Source organism: Narcine bancroftii, chromosome 13 (genome assembly GCF_036971445.1).
Source record: "Narcine bancroftii isolate sNarBan1 chromosome 13, sNarBan1.hap1, whole genome shotgun sequence".
NCBI lineage: Eukaryota > Metazoa > Chordata > Chondrichthyes > Torpediniformes > Narcinidae > Narcine > Narcine bancroftii.
This window is the reverse complement of record NC_091481.1, coordinates 10,003,820-10,030,643: the sequence shown is the minus strand read 5'-3', so window position 1 is coordinate 10,030,643 and position 26,824 is coordinate 10,003,820. Positions and strand designations below refer to the sequence as shown.

The window sequence follows — 26,824 nt, the reverse complement described above, 5'->3', positions numbered from 1 at the left end:
TAGTGTCTTTTATACTATATTTTCCACCATTCCCTCTTTTCTCTCTATCGACAGTACTTGACCCCTGTTGCACTACTCCATACACTGTTGACTTATCTCTTGTTATAGTGGCACTACCTACTGTATCTGTTGGATTGCATTAGCATGCAAAGCTTTTCTTAAATTGTTTTTTTAGTACAAGTGACAATAAACAATGAATTAATTTATTAATTGGCTCATCCAGTAGGTCTGCCGCACATTCACCACCAGCCAAAGAAAGAGCCATTTATTTATTTACAACATGGTAGAAGCCGATTCCGGCCATTTAAACCCATTCCACCCAATTAGCCTCCGACCTCAGACATTTTAGAGGGTGGGAGGAAATGAGAGCACCTGGAGGAAATCTGAACAGACATGGGGAGAGCAGACAAACCCCTAACACACAGTAATGGATTTATACCTAAGTTACTGGTGGTCTAATAGCATTTCGCTAATAGCTACGCTAACTGTCAACCAAGATGACTGTCGCCAATAGAAAAGATTACAAAGTTTAGGAAGACTGGATCATTGTGGAACATTGAAGGCAAGTTGGTAAGCTTCGAGCTAAGAATCTACTGCAGATGTACTTGGCAAGTTGAAATATAAAGGAATAATATCATGATGAATAGTACAGGAGTGAACCATTGAGTAAGGAGATTGCAGAAGGATGGAGTGACATTGCAAATTGAATGCAGACAGTTTTGAAGTATAAGGCAGTTGCAATCAAAGAGACAAAATTTGTGTTTCAAGATCAAATTGGTGTGATCAATAAGTGAAGGGAGAAGTGGACACAAAATAGGTAGATCCTAGAATGTCTAAGCTGACTCAATAGTGGGGTTTCTGGAATACCTTTAACAGAACCCACATCTTGGTGGGAGCTCTCAAAGAGTTGAAGGAAGCAATATATTGTAATGACCAATCATTCAATCTCTCATAATTCTTACCATCTGAATCATTCCTTCAAACTCTTCATCGGATACAAAATGATAATCACTTCCATTCTCTTCACCAAGATAGGGACTTCGGCTTGTGTGATTGATGCTGAAAATAATGTTCAAATATAAGTTGTTGCAGCTTATTTTAATAACATAGAAATACATCAGATCCATCCACAAAACCACTAACTTTCAGGTCTTCATAAACATTCACATCCAAGTCATTAACATATTTTGTAAACAACAAGCATCCTAACACCAATTCATGTGGCACACGGACCCAATCAAAAACCAAGAAAGCATCCTTCCTCCACTGTGCTCTGCTTTCTACCATCTAGCCAATTTGGGGTCCAATTAACCAGTCCCCATGGATCCCGTGCACCTCAATCTTGTGGACCAGCCCCTTATGTGGGATATTGTAAATAGTCTTACTGAAAGCCCTACTGCTCTGCCTTCATCTTCAAAATTATTGAAGCAGGATTTCCCTCCTTTCAAATCCCTTGAGATCAGCCCCTGCCTTTCCTAATGCACATGCATATTATTCCCGAGGATTTCTTTTTTTCCAATAATTTTTCAATCACTGATGCAAGGCTCATTGGCTTGTAGTAACTTGGTTCATCTGTGCTCCCCTTCTCAAATAAAGGAACAACACGTTGCCTGTAGCTAACAAAAAAATCACCATCTGGACAAAGCTATCAGGTCCCTTCCATTACAACCTGGGAGAGAGATCTTTTCCAGCCCTGCGTATTTATCAACTCGCATGTATTCCATGACATCTAACAGCTCCTCCTCCTTAATACTGGTCTGCTCCACATAGCCCTCCCTGAACTCCTATCTTCTATGTGATTCTCCTTGGTGTATACAGATGAGATCTATTAATTTAGGACCTCATGCCACATTACTTGGTTCTGTAGATAGATTATCTCTTTGTTCCCCAAGGGGACCCAACTCTTTCCCTAGCTACCCCTTTGCTTCTGATACTTGCTAAGGATATTTGTTTCAATTTTTTTTTAGCGAAACTAAAATAGCCTTAGGAATAGGTGCTCAATTTTATCATCTGCTCATTGTAAACTGTGCTTAACTTACATCAAGTGAACCCATTGTCATTTTGACATTACTTTTAGCACCTCCTCCTCCCCCCCCCCCAGTAAAAACAAAAATGTAAGACAGAAAAGTACACATCTTCAATAATGCAACACATTTTTAGGGAAGACATGTCCCTCAATATAACTACAACTTCAGTTATGGAAATGTATTCTAAATGCAATATTTCATTTTCTGCACCAATCATATCCAGGGTACTCAGTGAAACTGCCATATTGAAGTCAAAGAGAGAAGTCATTGGTGAGGGTAATCTTAATGGTGTTTCACCCCAATTGGTCCTGGCTTGAGATGCCGCTCAAATTCACTATATCATTGAAAGACACTACACAAGTCTGCATTAGACCTGAATCTGTGTCAGAAATGAAAGAAGAGTGCTCTAATATATAAAGTCAGCTTTTCCTCCTCAATATTTTCTCACAGCAATATTTTAAGAAATTTTACTATTTTGTCTGACTAAAACTAAAAGAAAACAGATGTCTTCATACAAATTGAAATTGGTTCTTAAGTTAAAGCATAATTAAAAGAACAACACTATCTCTTTAAGTACGCACAGTAGCATTCCATGCTGGCAACCAGCAGTGCCTCAAAAGACATTCCAAATGTGGAATAATTTATCAATATAAAGCTCATTTTATACAAACAATCTGGATTACATTGTTTCATGCTCCTTGAAAGTGTTTACAAGCTAAGTCTGCTAAAGGAAATCTTAGCAGATTAAACAGCAGTGGGAGAGAAAGTTCTGTATAATTAATTAGAAATTTCATACACCTCAAATTTAATTGTTATGACTTTTTTAAATAATGAAAGACTGTAAATGGGAGGAGGAACATTTGATTTTCTGTCTGGACACTTCAACTAGATGGCATTATCAACTTCTCCGGTTTCTACTAGCCTGCTCTCCGTTCTTCTCCCTTCCCCTTTGTCTTCTTTCCTCCAGCTCTCCAATCCTTTCCTTCTCCATTCACAATGCCATCCCTCCTTCCCCTGCTTGCTGGAGTGCCTTCCCTCCCCTATCCACCTGTTTCTTCCTGCCTGTGGGACTGCGCTCCTCCTTCTGCCCTCCTCCCTTCCACTTTGTTTGGGTGCCTGCCAACATTTTTTCATACGTTGGTTATCTTTATCTTTGCTATACAAAGTACACTCTTTGACCTGCTGAGTTTCTCCAGCAATGTATCTTTACTTCAACCACAGTTCTTTTACTTCAAGCCTTTCATGTTTTACTTCTGCCTCAGAACTAAGTTGTTTTGGCCTGAAAATGATAGCCAGAGAACACTGTCCATTCAAATAACTCCTGTCTTGTTCCAACACTTAATCAGATTTGAAAGTTGTTGGCAATTTATTGGGAGAGGAAAGCAACTATTTCATATCCGGAAATTGACACGTTTACCAGCAACACAAGATCAGAACACAATAGCATGAATTTCAGGACGGATAATCAGTCTACTTTACATTTTTGAATAATGGTGGTAAGATTGTTCCTACCACCGACACACTAAGCAAATAAAACCAAAACTTTCTGATCTGGGCATTTTTTATTATTTTATATACATCACTTAGTTGCATTCTCTTTTAAACGAGGAGCCCAAAATGCTCACAATACGCCAAATGGATCTCACCAGTGCCTTATAAAGCCTCAACATCACATCCTTGCTCGTATATTCTATTCTTCTTGAAATGAATGCCAGCATTGCATTTGCTTTCTTCACCTCTGACTAAAAATGCCAATTTACCTTGAGGCTCTCCTGCACGAGGTCTCCTGGGTCCCTTTGCATCTGGGTATTTTCAATTTTCTCTCCCTTTTAAAAAAAAAGTCTGGCCATTTATTTTTTTTCTACCAAAGTGCATGGCCATACACTTCCCATGTTTTGTGGTTATCCACAGTCATACCATTTTAACAAATGGTGAAGGAGGAGATAACTTGGCTAATTAAATCCATAGAATTATTGTTCATCAGGACTCTTACATTTATTTAATGCCCATTATTAGTTAAATCTTGAATGCTGCAGAACTTCAGTGATTACATTTAGCAGAATATTGGATGTAGGTATGAAGTTTTAGATGTTGGCAATGGCATCTAGCTGGTTTGTTTTATGTGTCTTCTACTTCGATCATGATGGCAGAATTTTTATGGATAGTGAGAACAGTGTACATTGTAATTATTCAATAATTATTGAGGTAGAGGCATACAACATTCCCTTGGTGTTTGTCAGCAGTGGTATGAGCTCATCAAATTAAAGTCCTCGAAGGATTTCTTAAATAGAGCTGCTTGCTATAGGATCTCTGATACCATATGATATATTAGAATAAGGGATTAGTAATGCAGGGTCAGCCTGTCAACTTAATATATTTCTGCTTCAGCTTTGGAAATGTGCGTAACATTTCCCACAAGTAGTAGTGACATCTATATCTGAATGATTCAAAATATTTGTCTTGACGAACCATATATTTTCGCATAAGGAAATTGCTTGGGAATCACAGAATGAAATGTAAATGTGATCACCTGTAAATTGAATTCCTGCAAAAAGAAGAATGAATTTTCACATTAAGGTTTAAGACTGGAATTGGAAAAATTTGAATAATTTTTTGATAATAGTATAAAATATTTTTGTAAAATTACAATATGGTGCTAAACTTGCAGTGCTCATTTCAAACTCTGATGCAAGAAAAAATTGATCTACTTTAAAGCATCTGTCTTCTATATCAAAGATTAATGAATCACATGGTGAACAACTGTATTTGAGCAACATGCATCAGGCTTTGTCATTATATCTGCTTTAACTAAATTTGAGAAATATTTTGTTTAAATGTAACATCATTCTTCGTTTTACATTCATCTGATGTTCCACCAGACACAAGAACTGCAGATTATGACCCACAGGTTTTAACTTGTCAAACTTTCTCTGAGTCACAGATGATTCCCCCCCAAATATCATCACTTTGATATTTTGATTAATATTTTAAGGTTTAAACAAGTTTAAACAACTTGTTGGTTGGTTACTCCACATGTACTTCAACTATGTAAAATCTGGACACCATCTCAACCCAAAACTACACAGACGTGATTAAATAAACCCAGTTCATGTCAAAATCTAGCATCAAACATTTACATCAAGCTATTAACGTTCTTCTCAAAACATTGTGATTGTTGCATGCCAGCCAATCATCTGAAAGGAAAATCTGAAATAAAGAGAATAATTCCCGTTCCTAAACTTTCTTGTAAACAAAAACAAGAAATATAGTGATTGTTAAAAGAATGCAACACAATCTTCTTTAGAAATTACAGTAAAATCCCCATTATCAGGCACCAAAGGGGACCGCGGATGTCGAATATGCAAGTTTTCCATTTGACTGAGACTCACTCTTACAATGTCCAACTAATACACTTGCATTAAGAGTACACGGTTTAAAATAGTGCAAAATGTAAAGCATTTTTTAAAAACATTGCTGTAGTCTTTAATTATGTAAAGTTCACTTTAATCAAATAATTCCCGTAACAAAATTTAAATTCGAACCCTGGTCGCCGGCACTGTAACAGCATTGCACAAGTGCTACACTAACCATGCTTCCAACATAATTAAGCCCTTCTCCCCAGTTTACAGACAAAGCCTAACTCAGATACTTAATATTAATAAAAATAAAGACTCTGACTAGGCAGGGAGTCACTTTGGGAGAATCATCCCAATGACAAGTGGCATCGACCATCTCGTCATCCTGGTGTCTCAGACAGACTCTTGGTGTAACATAACTCACCTCCATGCAAGTGTCCCAGTCAGGCTCTCAGTTCACCTTTATCACGCTGATAACCTGACTCACTTCCACAACAGCAAAAGAGAATGCATGTTAGTTCGGCAGGGCAAACCTGCTCTTGTCCAAGAAGGTCTCGGCACTCCCCCGCAGGGTTCATCTACCCATATTTATTTGAATTATATTTATTTCCTCAATTTTTTTTCCGGTTATTTGAGTTTCTGGTTGATTGAATGTTGGGTAATGGGGATTCTACTGTATTTAGATACCACATTACCCATAAGCATTCAAGGGAAATTGTACATAATGAAAAGGAATAAATTAGGATGCCCTAGTTAGATGTAGAAGAGAAGTCCAATGTAGACCATAAGCATTAACAGTGACCACCATCACCAATGGCACACATTAAGCAATACTATACTTATCCTTTCCATTCAGATTAGCGAATGCGGAAATCTTTGTTTATTATAGTGGACAGGGTCATGCATCGTCACCTCCAAAACATTTTTTGTATAGAACAGAGGAAGAACAATTTCCCAAAAACAAAAATGGATCACTTTGCATTCAGTAGATTCCTTCAATTACAAACATCTTTCTTCAGCTTTTATTGAATAAAATGTACCAATTATATTATCTTGAGATATTACTTCTGAACTGTCAATCATTCATACTTCTCTGTGCTTGTGGTAAGTTTTATCACAAAAAAGATCTATCCAATTTATTTCAAGTTATACATTGAACCACCAACTGTATATTAATTCTTTGTTGAAATGACATCAGAACTGCACCACATAAAATCAGATCATTTGGTCCATTAGATCAATGCTGGCACTTATTGTCCACAAGTCCCCTCTCACTCCTCAGCATCTATGCTTTGGTGCAGATGTGATCCAAATGCTCTAATAATAACAATAGACTAAAACCCAGAAAAAAAATAGATTACACAGAAGCTCCAAAACCAAAATCAAGTATTTACAACCATTTAATACTGATTACAATCTATCCGCCCAGTCACATATATTTAATACTTGATGTGAACAGGAGGTTTGGATTTCCATTCTCAGTTTTGAGGGTACCCTGTTTAATCTCAAAAGTTAGAAACTGAATCAAGATGAAATAATTGAAATGAGGGCAGGTTAGAATTTAAACATGCAGCAGATTTGCCTAATGCAAAATGACATAAGAGTTCATTTTCACTATTAATACAACAACATACATCAAGCCTCTTTTCTGAATAGAGATAGCAGTTACACAGACCTACGTAATACAGTTATTGCTGGTTTATTTGCCTTTAGGATGATCTAATGAATGCATTGCATGTTGACTGACCTGACTGAGAGTAGAAAGGAATATTTCATCTCCAATCCAGATGAAATTGGTTGCAGATGACTACTCCTAAGGCAATGTAGCCCGAATATCATTAATAGGGAGCAAGAACATTCTATATTTTGATTGAACTATTCCCATTCTGCAAAAAAAAGGGAAATTTTACTGAGAAGCTATGAATCTTCTTGGGAAGATTCACTCTGGCTAATAAATTCATTAAAAAAAACTGTAGGAAACTCATCCCATTCTTCTATATATAAATATAATGCAAAGAAATTCTTATGCCCAAATTTTTAACTTCATTATGATGCAACTGCCAGCTTTTATATTTGATCTCTTGGCCCAGTTACATCAAATTGAAATACTTCACTTGGATCCAACTTGCAGAACATCAACAGGTACTAAGTGGCTCCTTAAACCTCTTGCCAGAAAGATGAAAATTAGAAAGCTTAATATGGAACTCAGGAGATTTAAAAAAAAAGTCACAGGAAACAATATTTCAGATTCATGTCTGATTGACATCAGACCATATGTTCAAACAGTCTGACAGAGAACTTAATGGGCCAGGTGTATTCCAAAGATTTATTTCCATCTGTTCATTTTTGTTTAAAAATCTGAGCGTTACGGTCATGGCCAGTATTTACCATTCACCTCCAATTGCTTCACACAAGGTGGGTCTTATTCTTGTTGCTCTTCCCCACAATGCTGTTGGTGAAGGAGCACCAGAATTAAGTCCCCATGATAATGGAGGAATGGTTGTGAATGTCCAAGTATAGATATTGTATAATTTGAAGGAAACCATTAGCTGGTGAGGTTCTTAAGTGCCTGAAGCTCTTGAATGTTTTGATGGTAGATTTCACAGGTTTGGGAACTTCTGTCAGAAAACATTTGGCAAGTAATTGCTGTGCAACTTTTTGATGGCATGCTCTACAGGCAGAATGCATCAGTGGTGGTAAAAATTAATATCTGTGTTATAGATGGGTTGCCAAGTAGAAAGCTTAGTTCTTGATACTGTTGAGTTTCTTGGGTATTACAGCCATATTCATTTATGAAAATGGAGAGTATTTCTTTATGCCCTTAATTGGTAGTTGAAAGGTCTCAAGGTTGAGGAGGTTTACTGCATCAGATCATCTCGGATTCCCTATTGTCACTATATGTGACTAATTCAGTCCAATTTCTGATCAATAATAACCCCCAGAAAGTTGATAGTGGGGAAGCCAAGTGATGGCAACACCATCTGGTTGGATACCCTCTTGTTGAAGATGCTAATTGTGTACATTTGTGGTGCAACTGTTATTTGCCACTCAATAGTTTATACCCAAATCTAATTTGTCTTGTAGGAGAGATAGACTATTTAATTTGCTGAGTAATTGCAAATGGATTTGACCATTGTGAACATTCTCACGTTTGTCCATATATTGAGAGGAAGATCATCAATGAAGCAAGTGAAGATGGTTGGACCCAGGGACTGACCTGAGGAACTATAGCACTAATCTGGGATGATTCACCTCCAACAAACAAAGCCATCTTCCTTTGTTTGAGATGCGACTCCAGCCATTGCCTCGTTCTCCCCTTGTTACCTATTGGTTTCAGTGCTCTGTTAAATCATGGTGTAGTCTGGAGTCTAGTTGTGCTGGCAAAATCTAAGTTATTGATCATTGTGTCACTTTAAAGCATTTTTATTGACACTTTCCATCATAATGTTGATTACTCAGGGTAGTCTGATTGGGCTGTACTTAGCCAGATTGACGTTGCCCCATATTGTAAAAGGACTCAGCGAGTGGTGGCAGAATGGAATGAACTTCCGAATGAGATAGTTGGGTCAGGGTCCCTTCTGTCATTTAAGAGAAGGTTGGACGTGTACATGGAGGTGAGGGGGTTGGAGGATTATTGGCGGTGAGGGGGAGATTTGAGCTAGTGGAGTTGTTCTAGTGAACCAGTGCAGACTCGAAAGGCCGTCCGTAAATGGTTATATGGTAATGGAAAGACTTGGGCAATTTTATAATTCTCAATTTTTGGACAGATTCCAATGTTGCAACTTTAGTGGAATAGCTTAGCTAGAGATAGCCCAGTTCTAGTCTGTAAGCCTTCAGTATTACAGCTGAAATCTTGCTTTTTTCTATAGTTGTTATAGCTAATCATTTATTAACATCATGTCAAATTAATCTATTACGAGCTCCCATTTTAGTAAAATGGGATGATCACTGTAAGGGATAGTATAGACAGCAGGAAATGAATGGTCACAGTTAACATTTCACACAAGCAATATCACACGTCACAGCCCAGTGACAATTCAATATATTGGAAGAACTGAGAGAAAGCTTGTTACAGACTGCAGCCATTTTTGTGGAATTCAGAACAAAGCTTTATGATTGACTTGGCCTTTTCAGTAGATTGACTTGTGCCAAGAGGGTATTTTGGGAAGCAAAGTGCTTCATTTTGATTATAACAAATAATGAAGGTCACTTGAAGAGACCACTTCATTTTGAGTGTGACTAACAGTGAAAGTTACTTGGAGAGATCGGAGCTAGGATCGTGGAGACTGCCCAGTTTGAGTCTTGCCTACAACAGGACCAGGAGTGTTATGACTACAGCTTGTGTGGATTGACATTTCTTCAAAGGCAAGGCAAGGAGAATTCGTGATTCTGTAGCAGCCACAACTTCGGTCTTCCCATCAGTTCATTAAAAACTGAATTTAAAAGACTGAGCTTTGAAGTAACTTTCTAGATTTTGGCCTGGACTATAATGGTTTGGGTATATCACACATATACATTAGTACACCTGCGTAAAGTTGGGGAAAGATTTAGTGTTAAGGACAGTTTAAGAGTTAGGACTATATTTAAGAATAAGAAATAAAATGAGTTTTAAAATTAGCACAGTCTGGTTCATTGTCCTATTGCTGTTCGTTGCACATGGTTTGTAACAAATAAAATTCAGTGAAGACGATCAATGACAGAGAGACAAGAGATGCAGGCCTTGGTTATTATCCTTCAAATAATGCCAACTATCTTGAGACTTATATTTAGATAGATTTTAGATTTATTGTCAGAGTACATACATGACATGGAAAAGGAGTCTTTTTTTGTGAGAAGAGAAACCTTGCCAATGCTATCTCATTGGCCAGTATAATGTTGGTTCCAATTCAGAGAAAATTGTTCAAACTATTTACAGTGAAACAGATTGTACAGCTGATGACATATTTGTTCTGTAAGCAGAATAGTCTATCTGAGATATTCTAGAAACATAAACCAAGCAAAAATTATTTTGAAATGGTTTAAACTTCGTAACCAGCTCATACTGAAAGATCTGTTAGTGTACTGAGCATCGACCCGAGGAAAGTCAGAATTCAGGAAATCACACAGATAATTGAAAATCAAAGAGCAAACCTGTCTGAGGCAGAATTACCACTGATCAGTAGTGTAAAAGAAATGTACAAAAGCAAAAAGCTCAATGAAACATCTTTCAAGTGATATCAAACAATAATTAATGTGGGTAACAAACAAAAGATTAATTACAGATACTCAATGAACCAAAAAGTGAGATTTAATTCATTAAGAACTGTTAAAAGGTACAGTAGAAAAAGTTAGTACCAATGGAAAATAAACTGCAAAGAAAAAAATTCCTTGTCTTCTAGTATATAATTCAAACTACTGCACCCTGCTGGCCATTTAATTAATTTTAGAGCTTTCATTTTCTGTTGGCTTCATATTCCATTTCAACCATGTCATATGGCACCTTATCTTTCTTGCACAACCATCTGTCCATCATAACAATCTATGGTAAAAGACAGGTTTGCTCTTTGATTTTCAATTATCTGTGTGATTTCCTGAATTCTGACTTTCCTTGGGTCGATGCTCAGTAAGCTAACAGATCTTTCAGTATGAGCTGGTTACTAAGTTTAAACCATTTCAAAATAATTTTTGCTTGGTTTAAGTTTCTAGAATATCTCTATCTATTCTGCTTACAGAACAAATATGTCATCAGCTGTACAATCTGTTTCACTGTAAATAGTTTGAACAATAGTGAGGATTTTCTCTCTGAATTGGAACCATCATTATATTGGCCAACGAGATAGCATTGGCAAGGTTTCTCTTCTTACAAAAAAAACTCCTTTTCCATTTACCCAAGAGCCCATGCTTTCTGCCTTGTATTTATCAAGCTTCTCTTTTACAACATAAAAAGATGTATTCCTCAGGAAGACTTAAACCAGCAGTAATATTAGCACACACAAATCACGTTAGTCTGCGAGGATCTCCAGTTCTCCAGCTTGTGGTAGACAGGACACCCCAAAAAGAGGAGATTCGCCTCAAAAATGAATAATCATCTTTTCCACCAAACAAACTGCATCAATATTCTCATGGATTGCTAACAATGCAAAAAAATGATGTAATCCTTCAAGTTTCACACAAACAAGACTGTGTTCATCTGTTTAGACCACTTCATTGAGTGTGGTTTTGCTGTACTGGAAATGTATGGATTAACAGTCAGAGCAGCATGGAGTGCACAATTAACATTGCAGTAGCATTCTTTGCATGCCTTAAGTACAAGTGTGTAATGCACCTGGAGCTTCACAATTGATTGCTCTAAGTTTTGTCTGCATGTTTAAAGGGCCCAACTATAATATTTGGCAATCATTTTTTGTCACAATTCAACCTTAGGGCAGTTCTTGCTATTGAATTGTTTGCCAAGTTTATTCTAGACTTGTGCAAGGCAGAACCTGCAAGGAATTGCTTCTTATCAAAACTAAAGGGAGAAGAGAACAAGTCTGAGAAACCCCACTGCTGAACATTATCCCCCTTTTTTGCTTTTAAGCCTTTCACTTTCTATTCTCCTCTACAAATAGATCGATATGAAATACCCACTGAAATGTAATGTGGATGCCTCAGATTTTTTACATTTTGTTTTGAAGAAACTTGATAAAATAGTGAGTGAAAGCACATTATACAATTTATTTGTACTTACCAATATCCAAAATATTCACTGAAATCTTGACAAAGCATATGACAAAGTTCTCGTTTGCCAGAAGCCTGAGCTCCCACCAGAACCAACATTGGATATGGAATATCAAAGTTTGGCAAGGTGCTGCAGAACAAAATAAGAAATAGATTCTTAAAAAGGTTGGGGTCGTAAACTTGAAAACAATGAAAGAAGATTAGTACATTTTCTCTTTGCAAAAGATCCAGGTACACAAAAATGTTTTATTTTGTGATACAACTTTAAATGTAAACTATGGCTGCTTTGAAGATGAAGAGAAAAGATCCCACAACAAGCTAGTGCGTAGGCTACCATTCATCCCTCAAACAACTTGCTCAATAGTGAGTGAATCAAGTGCAAGGCTTCCTTCCTACAATGGATTTTAAAAACACTTATCTGGGTCAGAAGTGGTATTAATGTAATGTATATGCATAAAACAACTGGATTTTAAAAATACTGTCAGAATTATTTAAAAAAACTATATTTTCAATGCAAACTGGATAACAGTGAATCCAGAACTCGGGGTAATATTTCACTTTCTTTCACATGTTGATTAAACACCAGGGTACTTTAGCGATCTCAATCCAGTCTCCAAATTGCACAAAGCAAGATTCAAAACTAAACTGTTCAATAGAACCTTTTGCCTGGGAAACCTACAGAGCAAACAGTAGAGACCAACCACAGTGAATTGTTTCAACAAAACTTAATATAATTAAGTTTTAAATTCACAAATATTTTAACCACAAGCTGGATCCTGGAATGGGAACATATAATGGCTAGGAAATTAAAACTTTTATTAGCATTATACAATTGAAAATAATTTTTTTATCCAGAAATGATGTTGTTGTGTCATTTCAATAATTTGATCAAGCACATTCCTATACAAATCATCCTTCTTTGTCTTTAGATTTCTTTATTATTGTAACATGTACCAAGATACAGCAAAAAGCTTTCATTTTCATGCCATTCATGGTCTAGCAAAGAATCACCATGTGATTTCTGCATCAGAAGCTGTTGGTTTCCTGTTTGGACCATTTCTAGAGCACTTAGTCCAAGAATGAACATTGCTGTTTACTTCCAGGACAATGAACCATGTCTGCTTTGCCATTCAAATAACTGCTGATGTATTTTTCCTCTCAACCCCTTTCTGCTGTCACTTTCCCATAATCTTTGACACACTTTTTTTAATACTCTGCACAACTTCAATCCCAGATGTTGCTCTCAACCCTACAAATACCAAACAGCTTGTTGGTAACCTGTTGTGATACGCATCCACCTAACCCACGTAGGTACATGAGAACCTCTAGACCTTTTAGTACCCAATAAAGGGGCTACTATATCAATTATCTGTAATTACTGGTATCTGATCTCTGATGCAAAAGAAACAGTCAAAAATTTACATTGGAACTATGCTGCTGGCAACACTTGAATGAAATTAGTGAACCCATTTCAACACCAATCCAGTCCATACTTCATTGTTGGCTTGGAAAATTAAAGAGATCAGCCATTTCCAAAAATATCAAAATTTTGCAGTGTGAGCTCCATTGATTGAAAACAGCATTGGTTAATTCTATGAAACTGCAAACTGAAAAAATGCCAATGGGCCAGCAATGTTCTCCAACACCGAAGAATATTCCTTCCTTTGGCTTGGCTTCGTGGACGAAGATTTATGGAGGGGTAATGTCCATGTCAGCTGCAGGCTCGTTTGTGGCTGACAAGTCCGATGCGGGACAGGCAGTCAAGGTTGCAAGGGAAAATTGGTGGGTTGAGGTTGGGTGTTGGGTTTTTCCTCCTTTGTCTTTTGTCAGTGAGGTGGGCTCTGCGGTCTTCTTCAAAGGAGGTTGCTGCCCGCCGAACTGTGAGGTGCCAAGATGCACAGTTTGAGGCGAGATCAGCCCACTGGCAGTGGTCAATGCGGCAGGCACCAAGAGATTTCTTTAGGCAGTCCTTGTACCTCTTCTTTGGTGCACCTCTGTCACGGTGGCCAGTGGAGAGCTCGCCATATAACACGATCTTGGGAAGGCGATGGTCCTCCATTCTGGAGACGTGACCTACCCAGCGCAGTTGGATCTTCAGCAGCGTGGATTCGATGCTGTCGGCCTCTGCCATCTCGAGTACTTCGATGTTAGGGATGAAGTCGCTCCAATGAATGTTGAGGATGGAGCAGAGATTCCCCAGAATGCAGTTACTTTTCTGAGGAGCAGATGTATTACAGAGCATAGTGAGGAATATCAGCAATTAGGGTAGTAAGTGATATTAGGCAACTGTGCCACATTCCTGGGATTTGTTAAAAGTAATGGCAACCAAAAAGTAGCAATCACACTGCTAGTAATAATGAGTAATGTATTAGGTAATTGTCTCCTGTATCTATAGTCAGCAAAATGACAGAGTATTTAAAATAGTGGCAAACATAGAGCCTGCAATGCCTGGTTCAGTTTGCTTATCACTGGCATAGGCAATCCAATGATGCAGTTCAATCGCAGGTTTCTCAGAGCAGCTGACAACAACTCAACAATTTGTTATACGCTGACTTTAATGGTGTTCAGTCAGTTCTTCATGAAGTTTGCCAGGGTCTAGTGAAATGGCCATTAGCTTCATAGCAATAGCTTCATAGCACCTCATTAGATGGCTCCTGATAATCAGAACCCGTCAAGAAATTTGGCAAGTTTCAAAATTATCAATCAACTGTTGGAGAAACCATAATCAATACTGTAATCTGTCAATACACGTTTTAACATTTCCATATTGGCAACAACAGATTAGAGTCACTGATGCAATGGTATTGTGTGTAGTTAACAAGGAACTGTCCATCATGGTTTAACTCTCCATAGGAATGAGGGTGATTATGGCATAATCTATGTTCACTAATGTTTTAAATAATTCCGTTTAGCTGGAATCATTGATATTTTGATGACTTACCACCAATGTCACATCAATTCAAATAAAATTAGATTTTCTATCTGTTTGCAAACAATACAAGATTATGAAGGAAATTAAAATTCTGATAAACCACAAAGACAGGGTAGAATACTGCAATTAAATCTCTCAGATTCAAACCAACAACAACCATTCCATTGTCCGCCCATTACAGAAGACCAAGTGACCAGGAAACAACTGAGCCACATTTAGAAGTTGTCAGGTTAGTAGAGGTCAGAAGCAACATTTTACTGCAAAATTGAGGGGCTGGAAATTCTGTTCAGCTGAAAGAAGCAGCTATTTGGCAAAGACGACTAGATAGACTGCTCTTGCCTGAAAGGGTCATATAATGTAAATCTAAAGAGGGATCAATAAAAGTTGAAAGAAGAAATTTGTTGTATTCTTAGAACATAGGTCACTATAGCACAGAAACAGGCCTTTCAGCCCATTTAGTCTATGCCAAACTAGAATACAAAGAAAGATTGAGTAGACTGGGTCTTTATTCATTAGAGCATAGAAGGTTGAGAGGGGATTTGATAGAGGTATTTAAGATTATGAGGGGGATAGATAGAGTAGATGTGAATAGGCTCTTCCCCTTGAGGGTAGGTGTGATTGGAATGAGGGGACACAAGTTAAGGATTGGGGGAAAAAGTTTGGAAGTAATACGAGAGGAAGCTTCTTCACTCAGAGAGCGGGGGCTGAGTGGAATGACCTTCCAGAGGAGGTGCAGCAGGGTCAATTCTGTCATTTAAGAGAAGGTTGGATGAGTATATGGATGTGAGAGGATTGGAGGGTTATGGACAGGGAGCGGGTAGGTGGGACTAGAGGGGTCATGATGGCCTATTCCATATTGTAATTGTAATATGGTTATATTTTTCTGCCTAGTTCCATTAATTTGCACCCCTCTCATCCATATACCTATTCAATCTTCTCTTAAATGTCAAAATTGAATGCAGCAAATCTGCCCACAGCTTGCCCCACACTCACACCACCCTCCCTCTGAGTCCAGAAGTTGCCCCTAATGTTCCCCTTAAATACTTCACCTTTCACCCTAAACTCATGAACTCACATTGGCTCACCTAACCTCAGTGGAAAAAGCCTGCTTGTATATACCCTTCATAATGTTGTATACCTCTATCAAATCTCCTCTCATTCTCTGACTCTCCAGGGAATAAAGTCCTAACCTATTCAACCTTTCCTGATAACTCAGCTCCTCAAGTCCTGGCAACATTCTTGTAAATTTTCTCTGCACCCTTTCAATCTTAATGATGTCTGTCCTGTAGGTAGGTATCCAAAATTACACATAGAACTCCAAATTGCCTCTTTGCAGTTGCTATATCAATTGTCATTTGCACTCTTGCAACCCAGGGTAGGACTAAGTAAAGGACCAATCCCTTCTGACATTCTTGGTCTGGCAGTTTTTCTTTCTTGTACATGCCCCTTTTGATTCTTTTAGCCTAACAGAGTGATACTTTCCTGTCTACATATGCCTCATGCTGTTAACTTTCCCAAATGGGAGTCTGATAGAGAAAACTACCACAGACTCAAGGCAGCAGAGCACTATGGATGGGGGGCGGGGGGGAAAGAGAAGGGGTTCTGTGAAAACTTAGGGCTGTAACTCTAATTTGACAGAATTGATCGAGAATACAGAAGTAGGTTGATATTTATACATTAAATCAGTATCACTTAAAAAAAAAGACAATAGAATTGTGTTCATGGAAGCTAGTTACACACAAATTGACTGCTACTTTTCCCCATATTTGAATACTGAATATGATGTTTCTTTATTTTCTGAAGTAGCTGGAGAGATTTTGAAACCAGTAATTTTTCCAATGAGTTTTTTAAAATATGCCATTTGGAACACAGAGGAAAGCCCTGGTCTCATCTAAATTAGCCTAACAATAACAAACTTACGGTCACTCACTGCAATATGTTTTCCACCAATAAACTAAAATGCACAGCTTGGAACACATGCCAAATTACATCTTTAAAGGAACGTAAATGAGTGGAAAGTGTTATGATAAGAATCTCAGAGAAACTAATCAACATTCAACGTAATGAAAAACAAGTTAATGACATGCTGCTTAAGACAAATCAGAGTAGAAAAATCTTGCCTTAATTTTCTCCAAAAATAATAACACAAAATTCTTCAGGAGCATAAAAGCTAAAAAAAAATGTTGGAGAAACTCAACTGGTCAAACAGTGAACTTTATGTAGCAAAGATAAAACCACCGTTTCAGGTTTGAGCCCCTCATACCTTGATGCATACAGTAAGCTGGTTGACCAGCTGAGCTTCTCCAGCATTTTGTTTTTACTTCAACCACAGGGTCTGAAGACCTTCTTGTTTTATTAAAGTTGAAGCAAGTTCTCCAACAAATGGATTAAAAGAATGCAACTGAATATTTGAAAGTCCAGTCAATGGGTGCTACAATCTTCAAGCGCCCTCTAGGGATAATGAAACAGGTGCAGTCAAATACTTCGTGAATACCTGTCATAAATTCCCTGGGGCTGCATCAAGCTATACATGATGTTGGTCATGTGATCACTGGCAGCAACCACTTCAGGAACAGGTTTGTATTTATTCATGGCCTGAACCTGAGGAAGAAGAAGACAATGTAAGTCTGCATTTTATTAGCTTATCAAAGGTTAGCATTATTCTTAGTTCATGGATATGAAGCCAGAAAATTTGAATCCAGCACTGTGGGATTTTTCAGTATCAGTGTGAATGTTAGAATCATATGAAATCTTGTGTATATCTAGCTTCTTCTGAAAAAAATCTCTGCTAATTTCCTTAGCTACTCCATGTGATACTATGATATTTTTTCCTCCTGTCTTTTCAAATAAATTATAATGCAACTTCCTTTTGATTCATTGGTTCTCATCTTACTTTTATGGTCTCTTATTCTGGAAATATTTTCATGTCCATTCTAGTAAATGAATTCATCATCTTAAAAATATTCACAATGTAATCATTCAGTCTTCTCTTTACCAGAAAGATAAAAAGATATTTTACCTTTTATTAATTCAGGATGGTTTCCAAAGTCTCTGTAATAGGAAACCTCTCAATCCATTTGCACACAAGGTATTACAAAACAGCTGGAGAATTTTATTGAGACTGACTGAAGGATAAATATCGGACAAACCATCAGGGATTATTCATCTGCTGTTCTTTAAAATATTTCTATAAGATCTTTTATATTCACCAATGAGAGCAGATAGGACATCATGAGACTTATTTGAAGGATCATATGTCTGAGCAGATAGTCCTCTTTCGCTCCTCACTGGAATGACAGTCTAGATTTGTGCTGAATGGGATCTGAACTCAACAATCTACTCAGAGATGATGGAACTGTCAACTATTCAAAGAATCCCAGACTATTCAGCCTTTCATTACAAAATCCACAGTTCTGAACATACTTTTACTTCCACTGCCATTAAAGGCTCCACATGAAGTCCAGAATCACACACAGATACAACTCAAATTAGACTTTGCTTGCAGCAATGTACAAGCTTACTGTGACTTTTCTTCTGGGAACAATACCCAGTTCATCAATCGAATACTTAAATTCTTTTCTTTAAATGTCCTTTCGAATTTGTGGGGCTACTTTTAATAATTTCTGTATACATTGTCCTTTAATAGACTGTTCACAAATTTGTACAATATAAACTATAAATTCTAGAGACAAGGACAATCTGAAAAAAAGTGTTAATTTGTGTACATCTTTTTATTGAGAGATCATCACCAGTTACAGATCCCCAAGCCATATCCAGGCTAACGGCATTTTGCAAATTTTAATTCTGGGTATTCTGTGTTAACAGTTTGAGTTTAAAGTATGAAGTAGCATATTAATTTTAATTTAAACCTAACAATAAAAAATCTATTGTGTCTTGAAGCATGCCTAATTAATAAATTAAGCTGAAGTCACAATCCTTTAATGTAATCCAAACTGCAACTCAAATAATGCAAAGATGACATTTATAAACTCAATTTTTTTTTCTCCTGTAGCAATGAAGTTTAAGACCCTTCCTTCCAAACACCTAAAACTTAGTTTGTTAATAATCAAAAACAGGAATAATTACATTCAGTGACTTATCAAGAGTAACAACTGATATATGGAATGTATGACATATGGTATCTCAATTTTCTCTAATACATGAAACTTTGACCTAAACATTTTGATTCACCACCTCAAGTCTCCTTCACCTGTTAACTTCTTGATTTCCATTCAACTGCCCAATTTTCCTCAACATTAACTGAACAGTTTTATCCAAGACATGATGCAGTGGTGAAAATATCTCTGAAGACAGGAGTAAATGAAAACCCTAATTGATTATGTGCAATTGGCTGTGCAATTTTTTTTTAAAAAGGTACACACATGTCATTAATTGCTTTTAGGATGCTACAGTCTTAATTTGCCTCTGGTCATTGTAGTAAAAACTGCTACTGAATCAAAGAGTTTGAAAGAAGGTGTTTCAGAAGGAGAATTCTGGACACAGCACTTCAAACAAATTTGCACATTGTACAAAAAACCTAGTTAAATTAAGCAAGTGTTAAATTTAATGGTTAATTAAGGTGAAGACACATAGATAGCAGACATATTTAATTAAAAATACCCTCTGAAACATTCTTAAAACATAAGATGTTCAATATTTTCCACAACTGTGGCTTAATTTTGCTGGCAAGATGTTATAATGTGATCACTTCTCACAACATTATGGGTTAAGAGTGCTAGAAATTAATCTTCAAACTTTAAATCGAGACACCCCTTGGAAAAATAAACTGATTTGCAAAGAAAAAAAATGAAAATTATTTAAAGCTTAAATACATTTGAATGTATGGCAGATGCAGCACTAAGGCCCAGAATTACATTTTGTTTAGAACCATTTCATTATTGATGGTTAATGTTACATTCCGTAATGTTGTACATGTTTCCAATTTACTAGGCCATTTTAATACTTTTGAAAGAATTATTCAATTTACCTTATCAGTTGCTTTCACATCTTTATTATCCAGGTTGGTCAGTTTTTGTACGATGAAAAGAATCCAGAACAAGTAATCTGGGTTTTCCTAGTGGTAAGAAATGGAGAGAAAAAAAATCAACTTAACAACAAACACTAAACATTAAAATGCTTCATTGAAGCCCATTTAATTAATTATATGGATAAGTTATATCGAATACTATAGCACAGACAGCCCTTTTGGCTCTTCTAGTCTAAGCTTAACTATTCCACCTAATTCTACTGCCATGCACCCAGTCCATAGCCCTCCATACCCCTCCCATCCATGTACCAGTCCAAATTTTTCTAATGTTAAATTGAGCCTGCATTCACCAGTTCAGCTGGCAACTCGTTCAACACCCCCACTACTCTGAAGAAGTTTCCTTAATATTCCCCTTTCATCCTTAATCCATGTCTTCTGGTTTTCATCTCACCTCATCTCAGAGGAAAAACCCTACTTGCATTTACTCTAATTATACCCCCACTATCAAATCTCCCCTCATTCTTCTATGGTCCAGGGAATGAAGTTCTGACCTGTTTAACCTTTCCCTATAACTCAAGTCCCAGCAACATGCAAGTAAATCTTCTCTGCACTCTTTCAATCTTAAATTTAAATTTAGACATACAGAATGGTAATAGGCCCTTCTGGTTTATGAACCTGTGCTGCCCATATACTCTAATTAACCTAGAACCCTCGTACGTTTTGAAGGGTAGGAGGAAATTTGAGCCACCCAAGCACAGGGAGAATGTACAAATTCCTGATTTGAACCTGGGTCGCTGGCACTGCAATAGCATTGCACTAACAGCTGCGCCTCCCATTACTGATATCTTTCCTGTATTTATGTGACCAAAACTGCACAAAATACTCCAAATTTGACCTCACCAATGTCCTAGACAATTTTATCATAACATCCCACCTCCTATACTCAATACTTGGATTTAAGAATGTGCCAAAAGATTGCTTTACATCCCTATCTACCTGTGATGCCATTTTGAGGGAATTATGTATCCATTTTCCTAACCCCCCTTTTCTATCTCAAAGCCCTACCATTAACAGTGTATGTTCTACTTTAGTTTGTCCTTCCAAAACACAATGCCTCACACTTGACTGCATTAAATTCTATCTGCCTTTTTTTAAACCAGCCCAGATCCCTTTGCAAGCTTTGAAAGCCTTTCTTAGTGTGTACTTTGTGTCATCTGCAAATTTGCTGATCCAATTTACAAACAATAATGGACCATGATCTCTGAGGCACAACACTAGTCACAGGCCTCCAGTCTGAGAAGCAATCATCCACTAGCACTCTCTGGCTTCTCTGTAAAATTCCCAAATTAGATCTTTCTGTGGCTCAGTTTTGTATGTCACTTTTAACTAGATGTTGGTTTACTTCCAAGAAAGTAATTTTCATGCAATGCATAATAGGACTAAAAAAAAAAGTTGAGGTCCAAGATAGTTATAAAAGAAAATTTGTTGATGCTGGTATCAAGTGCAATACAAAGAAATGAGTCAAAAAGTAATTCAGCAAGTCATGAAGGATCCATAGGAAGTAAAGGGATAACCAATGTTTTGGGCCTGGGCCCTTCATCTCAAAGAGCCCAGGCCTGAGATATTTAGTTAGCCTTTACTTCCTATAGATGGTGTGGGACCTGCCGAGTTTACCAGCACATTTGTGCATAGAGGTACACAAAACCGGCATGAAAACAGATAAATAGGGCAAGAGGAAAAGCAGCATGGATTTGAAATTCTGTAGAATGTGTGTGGGGTGGTGAGGGGGTGGAAGGCAGTTTGAGAAATTCTGCAGTTTTGCAATTTTAGAACAGAGTTGGAGATTCTTCAGTAAGTGTCAATTTTGTATGATTTAAGACCCATGACAACTAACAACTTCCAAACAGAATTATTCCAAGTAGTGAACCACAATATGCAAATTTGTTTAAACTGCTTTGAAGGGTTTAATTTTGCACTAAATCTGATATGGAAGTCAGATAAAATAGCATATGGGACTACAAATAGTCTCAGAATTATTTGTTAATGGGTTAACTGCCTAGGTCACCTAAATTGTGACCTGTGTTCTCAATTCAAAGCAATTTATTCTGGATGTTGGAAAGTAAACCAAAACCTATGAAGCTGTGATGCCTTTAGGCACAATAACTTGCTGGTGCTCATACTTGAAGTTTTAATTATGAAAAGTAGCCAGCTGTGCAAAGCCACAAGGCTTGCTTGGCTTCAAGAGGAGGCAGGTAGAGATGGTGTGAGTGAGTACACAACTTGAACATTCAGTAGATAAAATTCAAGTATCACAAAGAGAAATTAAACAGAACATAGATCATTAATAATTCACAGTAAATCTGTTATGCAGATGAGCATTTAAAAACTGTAGAACATATGCCATACACAGACAAAAAGATTAAATATGCACCATAAATCTGCAACATACCAATTCAGATGAGTGAATGTATTCATGTTGTGCAAGAATATTTCTAGTTAATTAAAATATCAGTAAACCTAAATCATGTAAAAAGTATTCATGTACAGAATCTAAAGTTGCTTTTCCTAGCGGAGCTCTTCTTTTTCCACATTTTCAGCTCCGGAAAGAACTGGTTGCATTGGATGTTGAGGAGTGGATAACAACACTTTTGAGAGATTATTTTTCTTCATGAGCTTTGCAGCTGGAATAAAATCCTAAAACTCCACTAAAATGGGAATAGCAAGGTTGACCCTCTCCCTAAATTAAGGGGATTTTTACGGGCCTTCCACTAATCATTCAAAATGATTACTTCTGACTAAAAATGGCAATGATGGAGTCGAAATCTAATTAGCTTTGAATATGGCAATATCAGTCTTAATTCAGAGAATTAACCTAGTTAAGTGAACAAGAGTATTTTGCCTGCAATAACCAAAGTTTGGTCAAACTTAATAGCAAAATGGAGAAACACAAACAAAATTGGTATAAAAGTCCTAAATTGTAGATGGCAACTTTAACTGTGCTGAGATACAAATGATCAAATAAGGACTGCAAACAGCTACTTGGATATAATTTTTGGCCAGAGCAGTAAGATGCTCTACATTCCAGAACTCCTCAGATGTTTGATGATCACACAGATGGGTTAAGAGTAGCTTATGATAAATACTGAGAACTCAACACGTCAGAAAGGTGGTTCAGTACAAAGTGTGTACCCAGGTGAGACGAAAAAGAGAATTAAGAAAGCATTACAGTTGTATGAAAAATTGTTGGTTGGTAAAATGAAGGAAAGTCTCAAGATCTTCTATCAACTTGCAAATAGGAAAAACAATTAGTGAGCCATAAAAATGTTTAAAATTGCAGCTGAAAGTGAAGTTGGAACATATGCATAAAGTTCTGGATGAATACCTCACAACTGCCTTCACAGAAGAGAATGTAATATAGCCTTTGATATTAAGGTGGAAGAATGTGAAGTTCTGGAATTGATAAATTCGGAGACCATACGCATTTAGGGATCTAGATTTTTTTTTAAAAAAAGTAGATAAATCACGAAGACCTCAAAATGTTTTTCAGGTTGTAAAAAAATCAGTATGTGATGAAATAGTGGAGGATCAAACCCCAATTTTCAAATGGCTTTGCTGCTAGATGCCAGATGACTAATGGGTTACTGCTGCAGTACCTTTATTTACAAAGGAAGAAAGGGATGACCAAGTCAGATTAATATTAGTAGTAAGTGAAAGGTTGGTTAAAAAAGTCACTGAGGGATGGTACAACTCATCATCTTGGTTACAAAAATTAACCAGTATCGATAATATATGGCCAGAAATTTTTTTTTTTTTTTAAAGAGATAACAGTGAGTGATATTTAGGGTAAAGCATTTGGTACAGTATAAATGGATTTTGTATCGCACATTGATCAAAAGAGTAAAAGCCCACAGAATCCAAAAGACAATGGCAAGTTGGATTCCAGATTGGCCCAGTGGCAGAATAGGAAGAATAATCAATCATGGATAAATTCCCTTGCTTTTCATAGTAAACAGAAATTATTTCGACTCAAATTTAGGTCATATTGAAGAAATTAGCCAAATCAACAAAAACTGGCAGTATGATTGCTATAGAGGAAGAAAGTTCTTGCAATTTCAATGCAAGAGCAAAAATGAGGTGAGCTAGAATTGAAAAATAGTTTGTTTATTTTTGCAATAAGTAAATTTGATGGTGATTCAGATCACCTTGTGTACTTACAATCAGCTGTGGGCAAGTTGCTGAGTGAAAATTCTGAGTGATAGCATGAATCACCATTCCTACAGTCAGAGTAAATTTACAGATGACACCAAAATTGGTGGTTTAGCGGAAAGTAAAGAAGGATATCAAGTTTGACAGGATCCAGATCAGTTGGGAAGCTGGGCCAAGGAGTGGCAAATGGAATTTACCTTTGAGAAGGGTAAGATGCTGCACTTTGGTAAATTAAACCAGGGTAGGTCTTACACAGTAAATGGCAAGAACATGGAGAGCATATACAAGTTTGTGGGCTGCTGGACACTGGCTCATGGGAACCAGGTATCGGAGCCAGGATTCGAGAGGGTGCAAAAGGCAGAAAGAGGTCTCAAAGGGCCTCAGACACTGAAGGCTTACTGATCACATCGGAGGTTTGGATCTAGAGCTCGGATTGCCAATGAATTGAACAATTTTGCCAAAAATCAAACAGTAAATTTGAAGATTTTTGCCAAAAACCAAGTAATAAACTTGAACCCGGAGTAAAATTCAGAATTCAGTGAAGGAAGACCAAGGCACGAAAGAGAAAATGGAAAATGTAAGTAGACTTGTGGGAAGCAGAAAAGTAGACCATATAAACGTTTATAAGAATGTATACAAGAAAAGATTAACTAAAGTTAATGAAATTGACTTATTGAGACAGGAGAAATTATATTGTCAATAGAAGGGAATAGCTTGTGTCTTTCTTCAAGAATAAAACAGAAAAAGGTCACGGAAATGGAGAATAACTAGTCTGATGTGAATGAAGTCCTCAAAAAACTATCATTCATAAAAGATTAACACTGCAGAAATTAATAGGAAGGAAGGCAGTATACCCCGGGATCTGGTGACTGGCACCCCAAGGAGTTGAAAGCAGCAGCTTTGGAGATGTTGCACAATCCCACAGTTTCTAAAATGGTTCCTAATGACTGAAAGATAGCATATGTAACCCAAATATTACAGTAATGCGTGCAAGAGAGAGAGAGAGAGAGAAGTGTGCTGGAGGGAGGGAGAAAGAAAGAAAGCGGGAGAGAGAAAAAAGAGAGAATGAGTGAGGGAGGGAAAGAGCAAGGGAGGAGGGAGGGAAGGCAGATTTTACTTAAGCTGGCATCAGTAGCAGGTCAGATATTTAAATCCTGTATTGAGGAAGTAGGAAATAGGTGCTTGCATACATTTTTCTTTACAGTCCTTCCTGAATAGACATTATTATTGCTCATTTTGCATCCTTTGTTACTTCAGTGACCTAAGATTCATCTCATGGGACCCCAACACCTTCCTATCCTCCAAGACACTATGTTCTGAATGCATTTGATTTTTACTGTTCTTGCACAGCCCTTCATATGCTATCATGTCATCTGCTCATGTGTCAGCAATAGTTTTCTATAATTTTGATTTAAAATGAAAAAAAAACATCCAATTGGCTTTGGTCCTCTATTCAATATTTTTAAAGTTAAATGATGCACCAAATAAAGAAATTTGTCTCCATTATAAAATTACAAATTATACTCTGTTTACTAAGTTCTTATCCCCCATCATCTGCCTCATCCCCTTTCCTTCTCTGGTACCTGGATTGGGTTTTGTAGCAGATTCAGCTCTCTTAAAAGCTGAAGGTTTTCTATGTGCATTATTTCATCCAGGTCACCGATCTAAAAACATAAAAATCAACATAATGAACAACGTCAACTTCTTAACTATTTTACAGATATTCACTTGGCACAGAGCAACTTAACACTTCATCTGTAAAAGCTCAACATTCAATATCACATTTAAACTATAAAATGCATTATAAGTATTGCTTCCAATTTATCAAAAAATGGTCTCTCCTGTTATAGCTCCCAAGAGCTCAGAGAAAGACAGTGTGAATGAAATGTACTCACAAATTATGACTTTATATTCTTTGTGAATTAAAAGGATGTATTTACTGGATCAGCAGATCTGATTTCATATTTTCATGTTTATTGTCAGAGTACATACATGACATTACATACAACCCTGAGATTCATGCCTAAAAATTCAATCATGGATGAAAATCAGAATTGTAATGCTGACTTGAGGACCCATTCCAATTTGCTCTAGTGGAAAATGTTTAAGATTTTTGTGTACTTGAAGGGCCAAACAGCCGATTCCTGTGTATATTGTTTTTTTTTCTCAAGTACAAGTGTCATAATCAATCACAACTTGTGGTCAATTTTGCCAAAAATTCAGGGCTTGCATGTTTAAAGGTGCACATGACTGACTTTATAAACAAAAGGATTTAGATTTCAGATTTATTATCAGAATCCATACATAATGTCACATACAACCCTGAGATTCTTTTTCCTCCAGGCAAGACAGAAACTGCACTCAACGTACACATAAAAATAATGTAAGCAAACTGACTGTGCAATATAGAGAGAAAAAAAATCAATAAAGTACAAAAGTAAATCCTTAAATTAATCCCTGTCTGAGTTTATTGTTGAGGAGTCAGATGGTGGAGAGGTAGCAACTGTTCCTGAACCTGGTGTTGTGAGTCTTGTAGCCTCTATACCTTTTCTGATGGTAGCAGAGAAAAAGAGTGTGTGCTGGGTGATGTGGATCCTTGATGATTACTGTTCCTCCCCGA

At 37.0% G+C, this 26,824-nt stretch overlaps 1 protein-coding gene across 1 annotated transcript in view; it reads right to left on the bottom strand.

Moving 5' to 3' along the window:
• Positions 1 to 26,824, bottom strand: part of lrguk (leucine-rich repeats and guanylate kinase domain containing) — a 78,896-nt gene that overhangs the window by 28,634 nt on the left and 23,438 nt on the right. Inside the window, exons 9-13 of the mRNA XM_069907698.1 lie at positions 25,788 to 25,868; positions 19,999 to 20,085; positions 17,506 to 17,612; positions 12,090 to 12,209; positions 963 to 1,059 (exon numbers count right to left, since the gene is read on the bottom strand). Of these exons, the coding sequence (XP_069763799.1) occupies positions 963 to 1,059; positions 12,090 to 12,209; positions 17,506 to 17,612; positions 19,999 to 20,085; positions 25,788 to 25,868 (492 nt within the window). The remainder of the gene's footprint in view (positions 1 to 962; positions 1,060 to 12,089; positions 12,210 to 17,505; positions 17,613 to 19,998; positions 20,086 to 25,787; positions 25,869 to 26,824) is intronic.